This window comes from Molossus molossus, unplaced genomic scaffold (genome assembly GCF_014108415.1).
Source record: "Molossus molossus isolate mMolMol1 unplaced genomic scaffold, mMolMol1.p scaffold_m16_p_3, whole genome shotgun sequence".
In the NCBI taxonomy this organism is placed as follows: Eukaryota; Metazoa; Chordata; class Mammalia; order Chiroptera; family Molossidae; genus Molossus; species Molossus molossus.
In genome coordinates, this window is record NW_023425366.1 from 47,065,321 (window position 1) to 47,084,889 (window position 19,569).

At 37.0% G+C, this 19,569-nt stretch overlaps 1 protein-coding gene across 2 annotated transcripts in view; it reads left to right on the forward strand.

The window, feature by feature from the left end:
- RAD17 (RAD17 checkpoint clamp loader component) overlaps positions 1 to 19,569 on the forward strand; it is a 43,144-nt gene that overhangs the window by 3,773 nt on the left and 19,802 nt on the right. For both annotated transcript variants that reach the window (XM_036279326.1, XM_036279327.1), the window contains 9 exons: positions 471 to 725; positions 1,773 to 1,856; positions 4,097 to 4,253; positions 8,327 to 8,463; positions 8,936 to 8,988; positions 9,073 to 9,198; positions 9,285 to 9,354; positions 16,116 to 16,227; positions 19,217 to 19,402. In XM_036279326.1, the coding sequence (XP_036135219.1) occupies positions 471 to 725; positions 1,773 to 1,856; positions 4,097 to 4,253; positions 8,327 to 8,463; positions 8,936 to 8,988; positions 9,073 to 9,198; positions 9,285 to 9,354; positions 16,116 to 16,227; positions 19,217 to 19,402 (1,180 nt within the window). The remainder of the gene's footprint in view (positions 1 to 470; positions 726 to 1,772; positions 1,857 to 4,096; positions 4,254 to 8,326; positions 8,464 to 8,935; positions 8,989 to 9,072; positions 9,199 to 9,284; positions 9,355 to 16,115; positions 16,228 to 19,216; positions 19,403 to 19,569) is intronic.

Sequence of the window (19,569 nt, forward strand, 5' to 3'; positions counted from 1 at the left end):
GGTGATAGTGAATATTTTGATGTATGAAATGTAATGTGGAACCTGGTTAAGGCAGAAGTGTTCTCTTCTCACTGTTGTACATGGTTAAAGTAATATTTTATTTCTCTGTTTTGCTTCTTTTTGATAGGTAATTTAAATATTTAGGTTTCAGTCCTACAAATGAGTTTTAAAATAATCAACCTATTCTTTATCCTGGGAAGATTACATTAATAAAAAGAATTAAGTTTGTATTCTATATTCCTTTATATGGTATTTATCATTACCATGGTCAAGTAGACAAGTATTCATTTACATTTACTGTAAAGTACAAAATTAACTAATACATATAAAATCAGTTTTATGTAAAGAACTAACGAGATTTTTTTAATGTTACAAATATATACCTTTCTTTAGAGAGTAGTTCCATTATATAGGGAATAGATGCCAAAAAAAAATGTAATAGTATTTACATGATTTTTTTTTTTCTTCAGGTAACAGATTGGGTAGACCCATCATTTGATGATTTTTCAGAGAATGCAAGCATCTCTATTACTGCCACATCATTAAATGTGAATAACTTAAGTCACAGAAGAAAAAACGTGCCTTCCGCATTAGAATGTAACAGATTTCCAACTAGAAAAAGAGGAATACTGTCTTCCTCAGAACAGATATATGGTCTAGAAAATTCAAAAGAATATCTGTCTGAAAATGAACCTTGGGTGGATAAATACAAACCGGAAACTCAGGTACTAAACAGTGTGCAGCCCTGGCCAATTTGGCTCAGCAGTTAGAGCGTTGGCTCGTGGACCAGAGAGTCCTGGGTTCGGTTCCTGCTTAAGGCACGTACCTTGGCTGCAGTTTGTCCCCAGCCCCGTTTGGGGTTGTATGGGTGGCAGCCAGTCAATGTGTCTCTCTCACATCGATGTTTCTCTCTCTCTTTCTTCCCCCTCTTTCCCTCTCACTCTATCTGAAGATGAATACAAAAATGTCCTCAGGTGAGGATTAAAAAAAAACAACATGCAAACATAATTTTATTTGAGGAAGGAGAGGGATATGCATTTTCAGATTATTGCTCATAAAATAATTCCATTTTAGTGAATTAGGAAAAAAACAATAATTTCCAGGTTTTTTATATCCCAAGGCTCAGATTTTTCTCAAGTTATTCGAAGTTTTATCATTAGTTATTTGTCTTAGATTAAATTTAACCACAACAGAGAATTGTTCTATTTATTTATTTATTTTTGCTAAATGTAATATCCCTTCCTGTTTCTTCCCTTCCCAAAATGTATTATAGAATTTTAAAAATTTTTATAATTCTAAACCTGCTGTGAATTTTTATATAATAGTATCAGTTAAGAACAGAATTTTTTATAATGATAGAAAAAAATTAAGTGTAATCGACTTTTATTTCTACATCATATTATTTGCCAGTTTTAAAATGTTTAGATTAGCCCTGGCCGGTTTGGCTCAGCGGTTAGAGCGTCGGCCTGCGGTCTGGAGAGACCCGGGTTCGGTTCCCGCTAAGGGCATGTACCTCGGTTGCAGTTTGTCCCCGGCCCTGGTCGGTCGTGCGGGTGGCAGCCACTCGATGTGTTCCTTTCACATCGATGTTTCTCTCTCTCTCTCTCTGTTCCTCTCTCTCCCTCCCACTCTACCTGAACAAAAAAATGGGAAAATGTCCTCGGGTGAGGATTAAAAAACAAAAAAAAAACAATAAAATGTTTAGATTAATCTTTGCTGATGTACCCAAAATCCTTGTGTTAAAATGTTTTATTTTAAACTTGAAATTTTAGCATGAACTTGCTGTGCACAAAAAGAAAATTGAAGAAGTTGAAACATGGTTAAAAGCTGAAGTCTTAGAAAGGCCGTCAAAACAGGTAATTAAATAAAGTATACATTTTAAATATTAACACCAATGTTTCTCTGTCTTATAGATGATTATAAGAAGTTAAACTTAGCCCTGGCCGGTTTGGCTCAGCGGTTAGAGCTTCGGCCTGTGGACCAGAGAGGCCCAGGTTTGGATCCTGCTAAGGTCACGTACCTCGGTTGCAGTTTGTCTCTGGCCCCGGTTGAAGTCATGTGGGGGCAACCACTCGATGTCTCTCTCTCACGTGGATATTTGTCTCTCTCTCTTCCTCCCTCTCTCCCTCCTGCTCTATCTCAAGATAAATGCAAAAAAAAAAAAGTCCTCGGGTGAGGATTAAAAAAAAAAAAAGAAGTTACACTTCTATGATGATTTATTCAAATAAATCCAGATCACTAACCATGGAAATCTTTCTGATCTTACTATTTCTGGCTTCACGAAAAGATTCTGAGACTTTGAGTTTTCTCCTGTACTTATACCTCTTTTTCCTTCCAATGTTCTGTCATCAACATAAAGCACAGTAAACCAGTTCAGGTGCTAGTATATTTAGCATATAAGATTATCTCACCGGAAGGAAGCAGGCAAATTACATATTAGTTTTGTACTAAATATAGCCTAAAACATCCATCATTCATTTATACTGATGTTTTTTGTTTCACTTCCTAATACCACAATTACTGTCAGCCCCCAAGCTAGAATATTCTTTTTTTTTTTTAATTTTTTTTCTTTGTTGATTTTTTTCTAAAATCTTTATTGATTTTAGAGAGAGAGGAAGTGAGAGGGAGAGAGAGATAGAAACATCCATGAGACAGAACATAGATTGACTGCCTCCTGCATGCCCCCAAATGGGGATCGGGCCCACAACTTGGGCATGTGTCCTGACTGGGAATCAAACTGGTGACCTCTTGGTGCATGGGTCAGCACTCAACCACTGAACCACACCAGCTGGACTCTTTTTAAGCTTTTCTTATTTTGAGATTCTTCAAACATTAAAAAGAAAAATAGAATACTAAATACATGGCCTTGAGTTGAACAATTTTGCAAGAATACTTTATAAATCATTTGTATTTTATCTTGTATCATCAGAAAATATGTCTGGTTCTGCTGTTTTAGATGTTAAGTTTGATCAGATTAAGGAGGTGATAGTCAAAAATCTTCATTATAAAGTAATTTTCCCTTGCAACTGGCACATGATCTATGGGGAGATACTTGGGCAACGTGAATATCCAGTTCCCCAGCAATCTTTCTCCTTATACTTTAGCATCCATTGTCTGTCCTTGTATATTTTATTTTAACACTAAACCAAAGGGTTAATTTCAAAAGCCAGAGAGAAAAGACCATGATTCAAAAGACCTGTTACTACTGGAGGCAACTGAAGCAGTAACTGCTTCATTTCAAAGTTGAAAATTAAAGGGAATGTTTTTTTATTTTTTGTTTTTATTTTATTTATTTATATTTTCATCCTCACCTGAGGAAAGTTTTGCATTTATCTTCACATAGACCAGGAGGAAGAGAGAGAGAGAGAGAGAGAGAGAGAGAGAGAGAGAGAGAGAGAAACATCGACGTGAGAGAGACACATCGACTGGTTGCCACCCGCACGACCCCAAGCAGGGCCGGGACAAACTGCAACCAAGGTACATGCCCTTAGTGGGAACCGAACCCGGGTCTCTCTGGACTGCAGGCCGACTCTCTAACCACTGAGCCAAACCGGCCAGGGAAAGAGAATGATTCTTTAAATCAGATCTACTGTATGAAGGAATATTACTGGGACCTACAATCTCTAGTCTCTTTTTAGAGTCCTGTCTTCTAAGTATATTTCTTAAAGAATCTGATATACAAACTGAGGTCTTCCTATTAGAATATTGTACTTTTATATAATATTAAAGTTTATAATTCAAAGAGTTCTGTATTAAGATTGAATTTTATGAGTTCAGATAACCTCTAAAAATGTTTTTTTCAGACATTACTTCTTTAATCTAGCTGAAGTTTAGTTGTTTTAATTTGTCTACTAATACATAATGCAAAAACTGACAAATTACCGGAAGCTACAATTAAAGTTCAGGAAATAAAACTACCTTTTTTAATCTAAAGCTGGTTTGTTCCAGCTAGCATTATTGTGATGTGTAGTCTGCTTATACAAGACATTCAGTAAATACTTATAGAAGTAATTAATATTTAGAAAGAAAATTCAAACATAGTATTCTAGCATTCCAGTGATTTTTATTCTTAATTAATGTTTGTGTTTGGTTTTAGGGTGGATCTATTTTATTAATAACAGGACCTCCTGGATGTGGAAAAACAACAACTTTAAAAACACTATCAAAGGAGCATGGTATTCAAGTTCAAGAGTGGATTAATCCAGTTTTACCAGACTTCCAAAAAGATGATTTCAAGGAGATAATTAATCATGGTAAGGGTTCTATGAAGGTAATGGAAATACTGGGAAAAGTCTGTGCTTAATGGACATTTGAAACAAACTCCCTATCCATATCCTTAAGATTCCTAAAGTCCTTTTTAGTATATGTTTTGGAGAGAAAGGTATATATTGCCTCTCCTATACTAGACGGGCATCTGCCCACTACCAACTGTTTTACAAAGTTAGAGTAGCAGTCAAATGAAACTATATGAGTGCATTTTCTCCCATACTTCCCAGTTTTCAGAGAGAAGTAATTTCAGGAGAAGGAAAGGAATGGTGTCTCCAGTAGAGGAGCATTGAGATTCTGTGAGGATTAAGTCTTTTTTTTTTTAACTTATCTTTATTGTTGAATGTATTACAGATGTTCCTCATTTTTTCACCCCTCCTGCCTTTCTCCACACTGTTGTCTGTGTCCATTGGCCATGCGTATATGCATATAAGTTCCTTGGTTTATTTCTTCCCACCCCCACCACCTCCCTTTGAGGTTTGTCACAATTTGTATTTCTTTTTTTTTTAATTTTATTTTTTATCCTCACCCGAGGATATTTTTCCATTTTTTTTGTACAGATAGAGTGGGAGGGAGAGAGAGGAAGGGGGAGAGAGAGAGAAACATCGACGTGAAGGGACACATCGAGTGGCTCCTACCCGCACGACCAACCAGGGCCGAGGACAAACTGCAACCGAAGTACGTGCCCTTAGCGGGAACCGAACCCGGGTCTCTCCGGACCGCAGGCCAACGCTCTAACCGCTGAGCCAAACTGGCCAGGGCAACAATTTGTATTTCTTAATCTCTTCACCTTTTTCACCTATCTGGCAGCCAACAAAATATTCTCTGTATCTATGAGAATGTTTCTGTTCTGCTTGTTCATTTTGTTTGTAGGTTCAATTGTTGATAGATATGTACTCATTGCCATTTTGTTTGTTCATATTTTTTATCTTTTTCTTCAAGAAGACACTTCAATATTTCATATAATAATGGTTTGGTGGTGATGAACTCCTTTAGCTTTTCCTTGTCTGGGAAACTCTATATGGCCATCAATTCTAAATGACAGCTATGCAGGATAGAGTAATCTTGGTTGTAGGTTCTTACTTTTCATCTCTCTGAATATTTCTTGCCACTCCCTTCTGGCCTGCAAAGTTCTTTTGAGAAATCAGCTGACCGTCTTATGGGAACTCCCTTGTAGGTAACTAATTGCTTTTCTCTTGCTGCTTTTAAGATTCTCTCTTTGTCTTGAACCTTTTGCATTTTGATGATGATGTGTCTTGGTGCAGGCCTGTTGGGGTTCATCTCGTTTGGGACACTCTGTGCTTCCTGGACTTGTATGTCTGTTTCCTTCACCAAGTTAGGGACGTTTTCTGCCATTATTGTTTCAAATAGGTTTTCGATTTCTTGTCTCTCTTCTTCTGGCACCCCCAAGATGTGAATGTTGGCATGCTTGAAGTTGTCCCAGAGACTCCTTACACTATCCTCATCTTTTTGGATTCTTTTTTCTTTTTGCTGTTCTGATTGGGTGTTTTTTGCTTCTTTATATTCAAAGTTGATGATTTGCTTCTTGTCTTTACCTACTCTACAATTGAATTTGTGTAAATTATTCTTTATTTCAGTTAGGGCCTCCTTCATTTCTGACTATGCATGCTTCATTTCTTACTGGTCCTTTTTTGTGCTCTTGAGGCCTTCACTAACTTCGCTGAGGTTCTCGCTAAGTTCATTGAGCATCCTTGTAAGCAGTGTTTTGAACTGAGCATCTGTTATGTTGCTTATCTTCATTTTGCTTAGTTCTTTTCCTGGAGTTTTGTTCTGTTCTTTCATTTGGGACCTGTTTGTTTGTCTCCTCATGTTGGCTGCATTTGTTTCTATATATTACTTAACGAGAGCTATGGGGCTAGCTGCGACCAGATGCTGCTTGTTTGAAAGAATTTAAGAAAACCTAGAGATAAACCACAGAACTAATATGCATGTATGCATAAACAATGGACATGGACAACAATCTGGGGAAAGGGCGGGGAGGGGAGGGGGGAATCTGTGGGGGAAAAAGGAGAAACATCTGTAACAAAAATTAATTAATAAAAAAAGAAAAAAGAAGAAAACCTGAAGCAGGTTTTTGAAAGAATTTAGGAAAACAAGGTTTGAAAGAATTTAGGAAAACAAGACAGGCCAATCCTATGGTAAAGCAACTGGCAACAGCTTGGGTGAGCCTGCATGTTGAGTGGGGCAAGTCCTCAGGGAATCACCAGGGCGGGGCAAACAGTGTGAGCCAAGTTGATGGAGTCCCAGATATGGTGTCTGCCGCATCGGAAGGGCTCACCAAAGGAACAAAGGCCTCTGACAGCACGTCTGTCCAGGAGACAGCCCCCTCTCCAGTCCTTGCTCTAATGCCAAACAGCTCAGTTCTTCCCTGTATGCCTCTGGTGCCCCTCAAGCTACTTCCCCTCTGAGCTTAGAGGGAGCAAGTCCAAGTAAGTCTGTGCACGGGCCCTTTAAGAGGAGCTGCCTGGGGCTCAGTTCCCACTGGTTTTTCCAGCCAGAAGTTATGGGGACTTCTCTTCCTGGCACTGGAACCATGAGCGGGGCACCTGGTGTGGGACGGGGACCCCTCAGTCCTCAGGAAGGACCTTCCTAGCCGAGGTATCCTCCTAATTTTTATCCGCCACACGTGGGTGTGGGACCAGCCCGTCGCGCCTCCGCCCCTCCTACCAGTCTTGATGTGTCTTATTCTTTAATTCTGTAGTTGTAGGACTTCCATTCAGTTGGATTTCGGGTGGCTTTGAATGATGGTTGTTCTGTAGTTTAGTTGTAACTTTGATGGGGTTGTCAAGTCTTAACTGTTTTGTTAGGTAACAAGCTGATCTCTTTGTATTACGTTTGTACTTTTTTTCAGGCTCGGGCTACAAAATTAGACTGTAAATATATATATATCGATATATATAGATATCTCTCTATATATATCTATATATCTATATATATATCTATTGGTTGCCTCCCACAGGACCCCTACCAGGGCCAGGGATTGAAACTGCAACCCAGATATGTATTCTTGACCGGGAATTGAACCCATGACCCTTCAGTCTCTGGGCTGATGCTCTAACCACTGGCCAGGGCCATAGACTGTAAATAAAATCTTTTGTTTCTATGTAAATAAAGCTTTAAGATGTATTAAAGGAATTTGTCTCCAAACAAGAGGAGAGAACTTAGATCAGACCTATGAGGATCCCATCAAATCAAAGCATAAGTCAAAGACTATCTTTGGAATTGGGAAGGAGGCCTTAAGGCAAATATCCAAAAATAATAATATCAATTTAAAGATGTGGTACATAATAACTTTACACATAGGCTTATATATACTCCAGCACAATCATTTGTAACATTCATAGTTTTTCTTATTGCTACTGTAACTAAACTAGGGTAGCCAAATCTCCTAGGCCAGTTTGAAGTAAAAGGGATTCTGTAGGACAATTTTATTTTGATGTGGAATAGTACTCAAAATCTCTTCTCTTCCAGTATGCTCTGTGCATATTATATGCTTAGTATACACACCCTTATGTTGCTAGTATCCCGTATTCCTAAAACTTTTACTGCTTTTTAAACAATAATGTTACTTTTAAAATTCTAGCAAGTCTTTATAAGAAGTTTTTAATATGAAACATGTCTTTGGAGGACTTCCTTTATTCCCAAGTTCACTGATCAGTCATTCTACTTTTGTTCTTAAATCTTTATTATTGAAAATAATGTATTTATAGTCACAAACTCATTTGGAGAGTCTTCATTTTCTAGGAAAGGTCATAAATATTTTTACCAGTTGTATCCGATGACAGCTGTGTTCTGAAGTCAGTTGACTCCACAATACATTCACTGATGTGGAAAAATTCCGGATGTTCATGATGACTTGTCTTTTGAAATGAATGTCTTAATTTTAACAGTTTTGCCTAATTAGAAAACAATCTATAGTATTGTGAGCTGTTCTTGCATATGTAAATGTATTAATTAATGTATATATTATGTACATATGTGTAATATTGATGTATATGTAAGTTGTTGAAAATAAAACGTTAAATATGTTTCCTTTCAGAATCAAACTTCCATATGTTTCCCTATCAGTCTCAGATAGCAGTTTTTAAAGAGTTTCTACTAAGAGCAACAAAATATAACAAGCTACAAATGCTTGGAGATGACCTAAGAACTGATAAGAAGATAATTCTGGTTGAAGTAAGTACAACTTTTGAAATCCTGCAGTAACTATAGAGCAAACAATTGTAAGATATATCTTATATGATAATGACATTAACTCTCTTTATAGTATTAATAGCAGTAAAATATAACAAAAAGGCTTGATGATAGCAGAAACTTAAAAACCTGTCCAGTAAACCTGAGTAGAGTAGCTATAGGTTAGTGGACTTTAAAAATGTAATGGCTTAAGTGTAGAAAAGCAAAATTAATATTTGGAACATGATGTCTTAGTGAGAATCCTATAACTGGTAATGACCCTAAGAAATTTAATGTGAACATTAGGTTCCCCATTGATGGATAGTACTGTTAAGGATATCAGCTATTTCATATTTCCCTTCTATAAAAATTCTGGCTATATTACAGTGAATAGATAACATTTTTTCCAGTCTTGGTAAATATAAATTTACATGGGAATAAAACTGAACAAGTATTTATTATGTATCTTTAATAGGATTTACCTAACCAGTTTTATCGAGATTCTCATACTTTACATGAAGTTCTAAGGTGAGTTTCAGTGAAGTTTTCTAAAATTCCAAATTAAATGGTAAGTGGCTTAAATTTCAACATTGATATATTTTGCTATTTTAGGAAATATGTCCAGATTGGTCGATGTCCTCTAATATTTATAATCTCTGACAGTCTCAGTGGAGATAATAATCAAAGGTTACTGTTTCCCAAAGAAATTCAAGAAGAATGTGCTATATCAAACATTAGGTAAGAATTAAATTTCTTCTTAAAATGTTCACAAACACATTGTATTTTAAATGTCATTTAACCATTTTCTTATATAAAACTTACAGTTTCAACCCTGTGGCACCAACAATTATGATGAAATTTCTTAATCGAATAGTGACCATAGAAGCTAATAAGGTAAGTTTCTTAAGAACTGATTAATTTTAATCTTACATTGTAATTATACAAAACAAAATTTAAGTAGTATTATGTAAACTTGAGGAGTTGGAGACACATCAGTTTTTGGAATTAAAAAAATTTTTTTAATATGTTTTTCTTGATTTTAAAGAGAGAGAAGGGAAGGAGGAGAGAGAGAGAAATATCTATCAGCTGCCTGCTGTACGCCCCCAACTGGGGATTGAGCCTGCAGTTTGGGCATGTGCCTTGACCGGGAATCAAACCGGTGACCTCTCGGTGCACGGGACAACTGAGCCACACCAATCAGGGCTATAATTTAAAAATTTTGTTACTGCCCTGGCCGGTTTGGCTCAGCGGTTAGAGCGTCGGCCTGCGGTCCGGAGAGACCCGGGTTCGGTTCCCGCTAAGGGCACGTACCTCGGTTGCAGTTTGTCCCCGGCCCTGGTCGGTTGTGCGGGTGGCAGCCACTCGATGTGTTCCTTTCACATCGATGTTTATCTCTCTGTCTCTGTTCCTCTCTCTCTCTCCCACTCTACCTGAACAAAAAAATGGAAAAATGTCCTCGGGTGAGGATAAAAAAAAAAAAATTTTGTTACACTTATAAGGCATGTCATTTTGGGAAATGTGGGAAATACTGATTTAAAAAATACCTAACCTTTTTCTCTTAGACTTAGCTTTCTCTTTCATATTTTGGTCAGTTTCTTTTTGTTTGGCTTAATGTTCTAAATTGTCTGTAATCAAACTGTTTCCTGGCATCTAGGTACATTAATCATCAACAGTCCAACTCTATTTATGTTCTATTGTCACTTTTTTTATTGTGGTTAAAAACACATAATAAAACTTACCATAGCAGTTATTTTTTTCCCAGCTTTATTGAGATATAATTGATATAACGTTACCTAAGTTTAAGGTGTACAATATGTTGATTTGATAAACTTAGGTATTGCAAAATGATTACCATCTGTAGCATTAGCTAACACCTCAATCACATCATATAATTACCATTTTTATTTTGTTGTTTATCTTTTTCTTTTTAATCCTCACCTGAGGATATTTTTTCATTTATCATCAGATAGAGTAGGAGGGAGAGAGAGAGTGTGTGAAAGAGAGAAACATCGATGTGAGAGAGACACATTGATTGGTTGCCTCCCCCACGACCTGAGTAGGGCCGGGGACGAACCTCAACCGAGATATGTGCCCTTGACCAGAATCAAACCCGAGGCTCACTGGTTCGCAGGCCAATGCTCCAACCACTGAACCAGACCAGCCAGGGCTACTATTTCTTTTTTGTGGTGGGAACATTTAAGATCTACTCTCTTGTATGATAATGCTAACAGTAGACATACCTTCAGCCCTTTATATGTGTCAGGTACTATGCAAAGTATTTATATACCTGATCTTATTAAACCTCATCATAACCATACAAAATTGGTACATTATCCCTATTTTATTGGTACGGAAACTGAGCTTTGGGGGAAACAATATCCCACAACTGTTAAGTATCAGATAGATTTGAAGTTTTGTTCTGACTTCAATTTACTGTGCTAAAACAAAACAAGCAATTGTCAGTAACAACAAAATGTACACATACTAGGAAAAAGTACATAGAAATGCTAAATGTGATTAGTTCTATGGGTTGGATTACTTATGATTTTTTTAATGTCTTTTTGAAAAAAATCTACATTCTCTACTATGCGCATGATAACTATAAATTATAGTTTTAAATATTTTATTTATCAAACAGTTATTAAGGAATAATAAAAATAATCAATATACTACTCTATCACCTTAACTCAAAACTTTTTATTTTAAGAATTAGTCATTAAATTGCAAATGGAATTTACTTTAGCAAGTTGTATTATACAAAAGAGATAACATCACTTTTTTGTTATGTAGTTAATATGCTCTGCCTTAAATAGTTGACCTGCAAGAATATTATAACTGTCACAGGAGCAAGAACAAACACACTATTCAAATTCTTCAAGCTTTAATAAAATCAAATGTTATGATACTACTTGGGGTGTCCAAGGATGATGATGGTAGTTAAGGAAGATCCTAAGGAAGATTTTATCTCTTGCATTGTGTAGTTTAGTTAATTATATTAAGGAAGACTGTTGCCTGGCCATTGTGGCTCAGTGGATTGAGCCATCCTCTCATGGACTGAGAGGTCCCAGTTTGATTCCCAGTCAGGGCACATGCCCAGGTTTTGGGCTTGATCCCTACTAGGGATTGTGCAGGACGCAGCTGATCAATGTATTTCTCTGACATCGATGTTTCTATCTCTCTCTCAAAAAAAAAATCAATAAAAACATATTTTTTAAAAAAAGACTATTGACATCTTTTTTTAAAAATATTTTTTTAATTGATTTTAGAGAGAGGAAGAGGGAGAGAAAGATAGAAATATCGATGAGAGAGAACACTGATTGGCTGCTTCCTGCATGCTCCCTACTGGGGATTGTGCCCACAACCTGGGCCTGTGCTCTGAATGGGAATTGAACTGGACCTCTTGGTGCATGGGTCGACACTCAACCACTGAGCCACACCGGCCAGGCAACTATTGACATCCTCAGTGAACTTGGTTGTATGGTAGTGCTCCCCCTCATTTGTGGGGGATATGTTGTAAGACCCTCCCCCCAATGTATACCTTAAACTGCGGATAGTACCAAACCATATATATACTGTTTTTTCCTGTACATACGTACCTGTGATAAAGTTTAATTTATAAATTAGGTACAATGAGAGATTAACAACAGTAATAATAAAATAGAACAATTATAACAATAAAATAAGGGTTAATTGAACATAAGCACTGTGATATTGCAAGTCAGTCTGATAACCAAGATGGCTACTAAGTGACAGCTACACAATGTAGACACGCTGGACAAAGGGATCATTCACATCCCAGGCATAATGGAGCAGTGGTTTTATCACACCAATCAGAATGACATACAATTTAAATTTTATTGTTTATTTCTGGAATTTTCCATTTACTGTTTTTAGACTGCAATTGACCAAAGTAACTGTAGCCATGGAAAATTAAACCTCAGATGATGGGGCACTACTGTAATAAGAAAGAGTGTTGAGTATTTAAAGTTTTATTTATTTATTTATTTATTATTTTTTTATCCTCACCCGAGGACATTTTTCCATTCTTTATTCAGCTAGAATGGGAGGGAGAGAGAGAAAGAAAGAGAGAGAAACATCGATGTGAAAGGGACACATCGAGTGGCTGCCACCCGCATGACCCAACCAGGGCCGGAGACAAACTGCAATCAAAGTATGTGCCCTTAGCGGGAACCGAACCTGGGTCTCTGCACCACAGGCTGATGCTCTAACCACTGTGCAAAACCGGCCAGGGCTTTTTTTTTTTTTTAAGTTTAAATAGATGTTTCTCTGTTTTTATAGGATAAAAGGTCTTTGGTCCTCTTTTATATCATTAGGTATATATAAAGTGTGGAAAGAACTGGTGATCACACATTTCAGCCACATTTACATATTCATAGTAATTAATTTTAATGGTATTTTCTCCAAGGATCACGATTTCTTTCTTTTTTTTCTTTTTGATCATGATTTCAAATTACATTTCCTTTTTATAAAGTAATTCGTATCTAGAATTTTTGAAAAACATGTACTCTCAAAACAAGGTTTAAAATCATTGTATTAGCAAGAAAAGTTAATATAGAAGAGAAATTCACAGGCATCATTTCTTTACAAAAAAAATTTTTTGTAAAAGAATTATGAAGAGACTTGCTATCTAGGTATTGGATCATAACAAAACAACAGAAATCAGCTGTGTCTTATTGGCACAATAATAGACAAATAGAAGAATTAAAGTGAGAAGACAGCCTATAGGTGTAAATGGGAATTTTCTATATGAAGTGGTGTTTCATGTCCCTGGGGAAAGAGTAGACTATTCTAGATAATAAGTAGTGGAACAATTGGGTATCTGTGTGGAAAAATATAAGGTGGAATCTTTATACTATGTACCAAAATAATATCCAGGTAGATTAAATGTTTAAATGCAAAAATCAAAATTAGAAGAGTATTTGGAAAAAATAGTGACTTTGGGTTGGGGGAAAAAATCTTTCTAAGCAAGAAACAAAGCCTGAACACCATGGATTTATTTTTTTTGTTTTTTTGTTTTTTTTTATCCTCACTTGAGGACATTTTTCCATTTTTTATTCAGATAGAGCGGGAAGGAGAGAGAGGAAGAGAGAGAAACATCGATGTGAAAGGGACACATCGAGTGGCTGCCACCCACACGACTCAACCAGGGCCGAGGACAAACTGCAGCCAAGGTACATGCCCTTAGCGGGAACCGAACCCGGGTCTCTGTGGACCGCAGACTGATGCTCTAACCGCTGAGCCAAACTGGCCAGGGCTGGATTTATTTTTTAAAAGTGAGTAACCTAGGAAATGGCAAGTCATGGTAAGGAAAATTAAAAGACAAGCATAAAAATGGAAGGTAATATTTACAATTTATGTAGTACATAAAGCATAACACCTGAATATATGAAAATACACCTATCAGGAAGGCTAAGACTAGAAGCCAGTACACAAAGAAATATGAATGACTACTTAATATGAGGGGTATTCAACCCTACTAGTAATCAGAGAAATTCATATCAGTCAGATACCATTTTTCACATGCCCAATAGCAAAAAACTTAAAAGATTGATAAACAGGATTACCAAAGATATGGAAAAATGGGCATTCTCACATACTGTTGGTAGGAAAAATAAAATTGGTTATTGTTACAGATACTCTGGAGAGCATTCTACTTCTACAGAAATATTCACATATATTGGCAAAGATATATATACATATATATGTCTGTAATGATGAAAATTTGGAAACAACGTAAATATCCCTTTATTGGGGGAAATATTAGTTAAATTATGGTATAGCTATAACATTTTTTTTTAAATGAAATGGATTTAAAGGTACCAACATAGAGCACAAAGAATGCTATTAAGTAAAAAAAATCAAGTTATATGATAATACATACATAATATCCCATTTATATCTGCATATATGTACTTACAGATATTTGTGCACAGAAGGTGGTCTGGAAAGGTACTCATTAGAATATTAACAGTGACAAAGTTTAGGATTTGAAGAGACCAACAGAGGACAGACAGTAACATTTTCATACTTTTGAGACAGCTTTGGTTAATAAAGTTAAAATAAAAATATATTTTGAAGGATTGTAGCATGATACTATTTTTCTGTTTTTGTTTTTTGTTTTTTTTTATCCTTATCCTCACCCGAGGACATTTTTCCATTTTTTATTTGGGTAGAGTGGGAGGGAGAGAGAGAAAGAGAGAGAGAGAGAGAGAGAGAGAAACATCGACGTGAAAGGGACACATCAAGTGGCTGCCTCCCGCACAACCAACCAGGGCCAGGGACAAACTGCAACCGAGGTACGCGCCCTTAGCGGGAACCGAACCTGGGTCTCTCTGGAGCGCAGGCCCATGCTCTAACCTCTGAGCCAAACCGGCCAGGGCCTATTTTTCTGTTTTAATTAGTTTTCACAAGATCTAAAATGTGGCCCTGTCCAGTTTGGCTCAACAGTTAGAATGTTGACCCTCCGACCAAAGATTTGAGGGTTCGATTCCAGCCAAGGGCACATGCCTCAGTTTTGATTCAGTCCTCTGCCCTGGATGGGGTCATGTGGGAGGCAACCAATTTGATGTCTCTCATATCGATGTTTCTCTCTCTCTCTCTCTCTATCTTTCTCTCTCCCACCCTCCCACCCTCCCTGTCCCTCTCCCTCTCTCCTCCCACTCTATCTAAAAAATAAATGGAAAAATATCCTTGGGTGAGGATTATTTTTTTTATCCTCACCTGAGGACATTTTTGCATTCATCTTCAGATAGAGTGGGAGGGAGAGAGGGGGGAAGAGAGAGTGAAGCATCGATGTGAGAGAGATACATCGAGTGGTTGCCACCCACACGACCCCAACCAGGGTGGGGACAAACCGCAACCGAGGTACGTGCCCTTAGCAGAAACCGAACCCTGGACTCTCTGGTCCCCAGGCTGATGCTCTAACTGCTGAGCCAAACAGGCCAGGATTAAAAAAAGAAAAATGTGATCTGTGAACAGTCACATGAATTCAATTTAAGTCATGTCAGTAAACCATTAGGAGTTTCTGAGTGGAGAGAGGGTACACATAAATTTTCTTGCCTTATATTTGAACTACCAAGGGTGTGATGTGTGTGTGTGTGTGTGTGTGTGTGTGTATAAAAACCTGCATATATATCTTTAAAATATACATGTATTTTATATAAAATGTCTGTATGAAACTTAGGCTTTAAATATGAGGCGATGCAGTTTTGGCTTTTTAATACTCAGCCGACTATTAATATGTTGGAAACCCCACTGTAGTGATTTTCATACAAATTTCAAAGGTTTGTCAGATTTTTTGTGTGCTTAATTTTATTACATTATATTGTGATTTTAGGTCTCTGTCTGGGTACATATGTTTGTATATATGTATGCATATATAGTGAGAGATAGAAAACTTCAAAATATAACCTAGTCAAAGTGAAAGAATATTTTACTCTTGAAGTTTTACCTTAAACTATGTTAAGCCATTGACACTTACACCTTCACAGGCAAACTGGTGTTTTAACGTGGAGGTTTTTTAACATTCAAATTTGAAAGATTCTAGTGTGCTTCCATTAAGCTTATAAAATAAGAGAATTTTTGTTTTTTGTTTTAGAAAACGTTAAAAATTTTGTTTAATTTTCTAATTTTAGAATGGAGGAAATATTACTATCCCTGATAAAACTTCGCTAGAGTTGCTCTGTCAAGGATGTTCTGGTGATATCAGAAGTGCAATAAATAGCCTCCAGTTTTCTTCTTCAAAAGGTAACTATGGAAGATACATTCTTATAGTATTATATAGGTGACTACTTTCTCTTAATCATGAAATTAAATCATACTAAACATATTTTTACTTATAATTGATACATACCTATTTCCACTTACTACTTTTTTATTGAGAGTGTCATATAATTATATGTGTACACATCTATGCACACACGCCTATGAATATGTCGTCGTCTGTATCTGTATATCTTGAGACAAAACCTGATTCATTTATGTGGTTTGCTGCTTCACCTTTCAAAGTTAATTTGACTTTCTGGGTGAAAACCCTGGCCTGCCATTTAGCAATGACTTAATCTTATAAGTGACTAAATCTTTCTGTGCCTCTATTTTCTCACCTTTTATGTAAGAACCTGTCTCAAGAGTTAGGTGAAGAGTAAATGAAGTTATACTGTATTTCAGTGCTTGATACATACTAAGAGCTCATTAAATGGCCAGCTGTTAATGAATTTAATAATGTGCTTATGTGGGTTTAATTTATATATGATATGTTTAATAAACTAATTTCCCACTACTGATATGTAAAAGGAGTGCACAGCAATATTATATTAAAGAGATAGCTCCAATAATGACAATGAGTTACAGTTTTATTCTAACAGTCACAGTTTACTGCACACAGTCTTCATCAGAAAACACTGAACAAGTGACCTAGTTGATGCTTAACATTGAGAAATTGACTTTAAAAAATTAAAAGCCACCCTGGCTGGTTTGGCTCAGCGGTTAGAACGTCGGCCTGTGGTCCAGAGAGACCCGGGTTTGGTTCCCGCTAAGGGCACCAAGGTTGCAGTTTGTCCCCGGTCCTGGTTGGGTCGTGCAGGTGGCAGCCACTCGATGTGTCCCTTTCACGTCAATCTTTCTCTCTTGCTCTTCCTCTCTCTCCCTCACACTCTATCTGGACAAAAAATGGAAAACTATCCTTGGGTGAGGATGAAAAAACAAAAAAAATATTAAAAGCCATCTTTGGGCCCTGGCCGGTTTGGCTCAGCAGTTAGAGCGTCGGCCTGCGGTCCCGAGAGACCCGGGTTCAGTTCCCGCTAAGGGCACGTACCTCGGTTGCAGTTTGTCCCCGGCCCTGGTTGGTCGTGCGGGTGACAGCCACTCGATGTGTCCCTTTCACATCGATGTTTCTCTCTCTCTTCCTCTCTCCCCCTCCCACTCTACCTGAACAAAAAATAGAAAAATGTCCTCAGGTGAGGAAAAAAAAAAAAAAAAAAAAAAGCCATCTTTGGAGCTCTCAAAATCTACCTGAAAAACTAGTTTCTACTCATAAGTGTAACATGTTCATCTGATTTACATCTTTGTTTTTCAAAATAACTGTAGAGAAATAAGCAGCCTGACACTGAAAATAGAATTCTGCTTATTTCTGTAGAAACATAAAGGTAAATTGTCCTTAGGTTCACTCCTGGAATTATGGGTTAGGAAGGCTGAAGTGGGCCACTCTGGGATCCTAGCTATCATTTTTTTTTAATTCTCATCCAAGGACATTTTTCCATTTTTTTGTTCAGATAGAGTAGGAAGGAGAGAGAGGAAGAGAGAGAGAGAGAAACATTGACGTGAAAGGTACACATCGAGTGGCTGCCACCCGCATAACCCAACCCAGCCAGGGACAAACTGCAACCAAGATATGTGCCCTTAGTGGGAACTGAATCCGAGTCTCTCTGGACCTCAGGCTGATGCTCTAACTGCTGAGCCAAACCAGCCAGGGCCTAGCTACCATTTTTAACATTATTGCTCTGAGCTTAGAAATTGTAAAGAAAATAAAAATTTTTGAGTGGGTCAGGAGGAACTGTATTAGCAATTAGTGTTTTTGTTTCATTAAAAAAATTTTTTTTCTTTCTTCTTTTTTTTTAATCCTCAACCGAGGACATTTTTTTCCATTTTTTGCTCAGATAGAGTGGGAGGGAGGGAGAGAGAAACATCGATGTGAAAGGGACACATCGAGTGGTTGCCACCTGCACAACCCAACGAGGGCCAGGGACAAACTGCAACGAGGGCCAGGTACAAACTGCAGTGTGCCCTTAGCGGGAACCGAACCTGGGTCTCTGGACTGCAGGCCGACACTCTAACCACTGAGCAAAACCGGCCAGGGCAAATTTTTTTCTTTCTTTATGGATTTTAGAGAAGGAGGAGGGGAGAGATAGAAACATTGATGAGAGAGAACATCCATTGGCTGCCTCCTGCATGCCCCACCCCTCTGGGGATTTGGCCCACAACCTGGGCATGTGTCCTGACTGGGAATCAAACCGGCGACCTCTTGGTACATGGGTTGATGCTCAACACACCGGCCAGGCAGCAATTATTGTTTTTTATTTAATTCTTAGATCAGCCTAATGAAATAGACAGTACTAATATTCAAACCCAGATCCTGTGTTTTTTCCTGTTATTCCAGGCTGCTTTTCTTAAGTGATATATTCTGAGTTTTAAACAGTAGATTTACCTATGCAATTTGAACACAGGCGTACTTATAAATTGGAGACTGCCCAAATCAGTAGAGGTAATAAAGAATAGTGGTTAAGCATGAATTGCCCAACCAGGCAATTTGAACCTGGATTCAGAGCATTTATTAAATGATGACATTGTGCCAGTTACTTCTTTATATTTCATTTCTTTAATTTGTATAATAATAGTTTTCTCTTAAAAGAGTTTTTACGAGGATTAAATTAGTTAATACATATTATGCAGTAAGACTAGTACCTTGCACAAAACACTGAGACATTAAGGTGATATGGGTATGACTGTATTAGAGAATATGTCATTTGTATATGTGAAAACTTGAAATCTGTGTCATGAAATACTTTTAGATGACATTTAATCTGTCTTAATAGTTTAGTAACTCAAAGAGGACTCTGACTCAGTTCACATATTTTATAATTACTGTTTATTAGAAAAATATATTTTAATTAGAATACTTAGTATAACTGTCTGAAATGTTCTTAGTTTTAGCTTTTATATTTTAAATATTGTCACTTAGGAAGGAACAGTGTATGCCCAAGGAAAAAAGGAATGTCTTCATTAAAATCAGATGCTGTGCTGTCAAAATCAAGACGAAGAAAAAAACCCGATAAGGTTTTTGAAAATCAGGAGGTCCAAGCTATTGGTGGAAAAGATGTCTCTCTCTTTCTCTTCAGAGCTTTGGGGAAAATACTATATTGCAAAAGTAAGAAAACCTTATACATTTTTTAAAATGATTAGATATTAGTCTTACAACTGAAATAAAATACCAACATTTTAAAAATGTTTTTATCTAGACAGTATTTTTGGAATATGCGTGGGATTAAACACAAAACTAACTACTATAGACCATTTCATGTTTGTAAGTCTTTA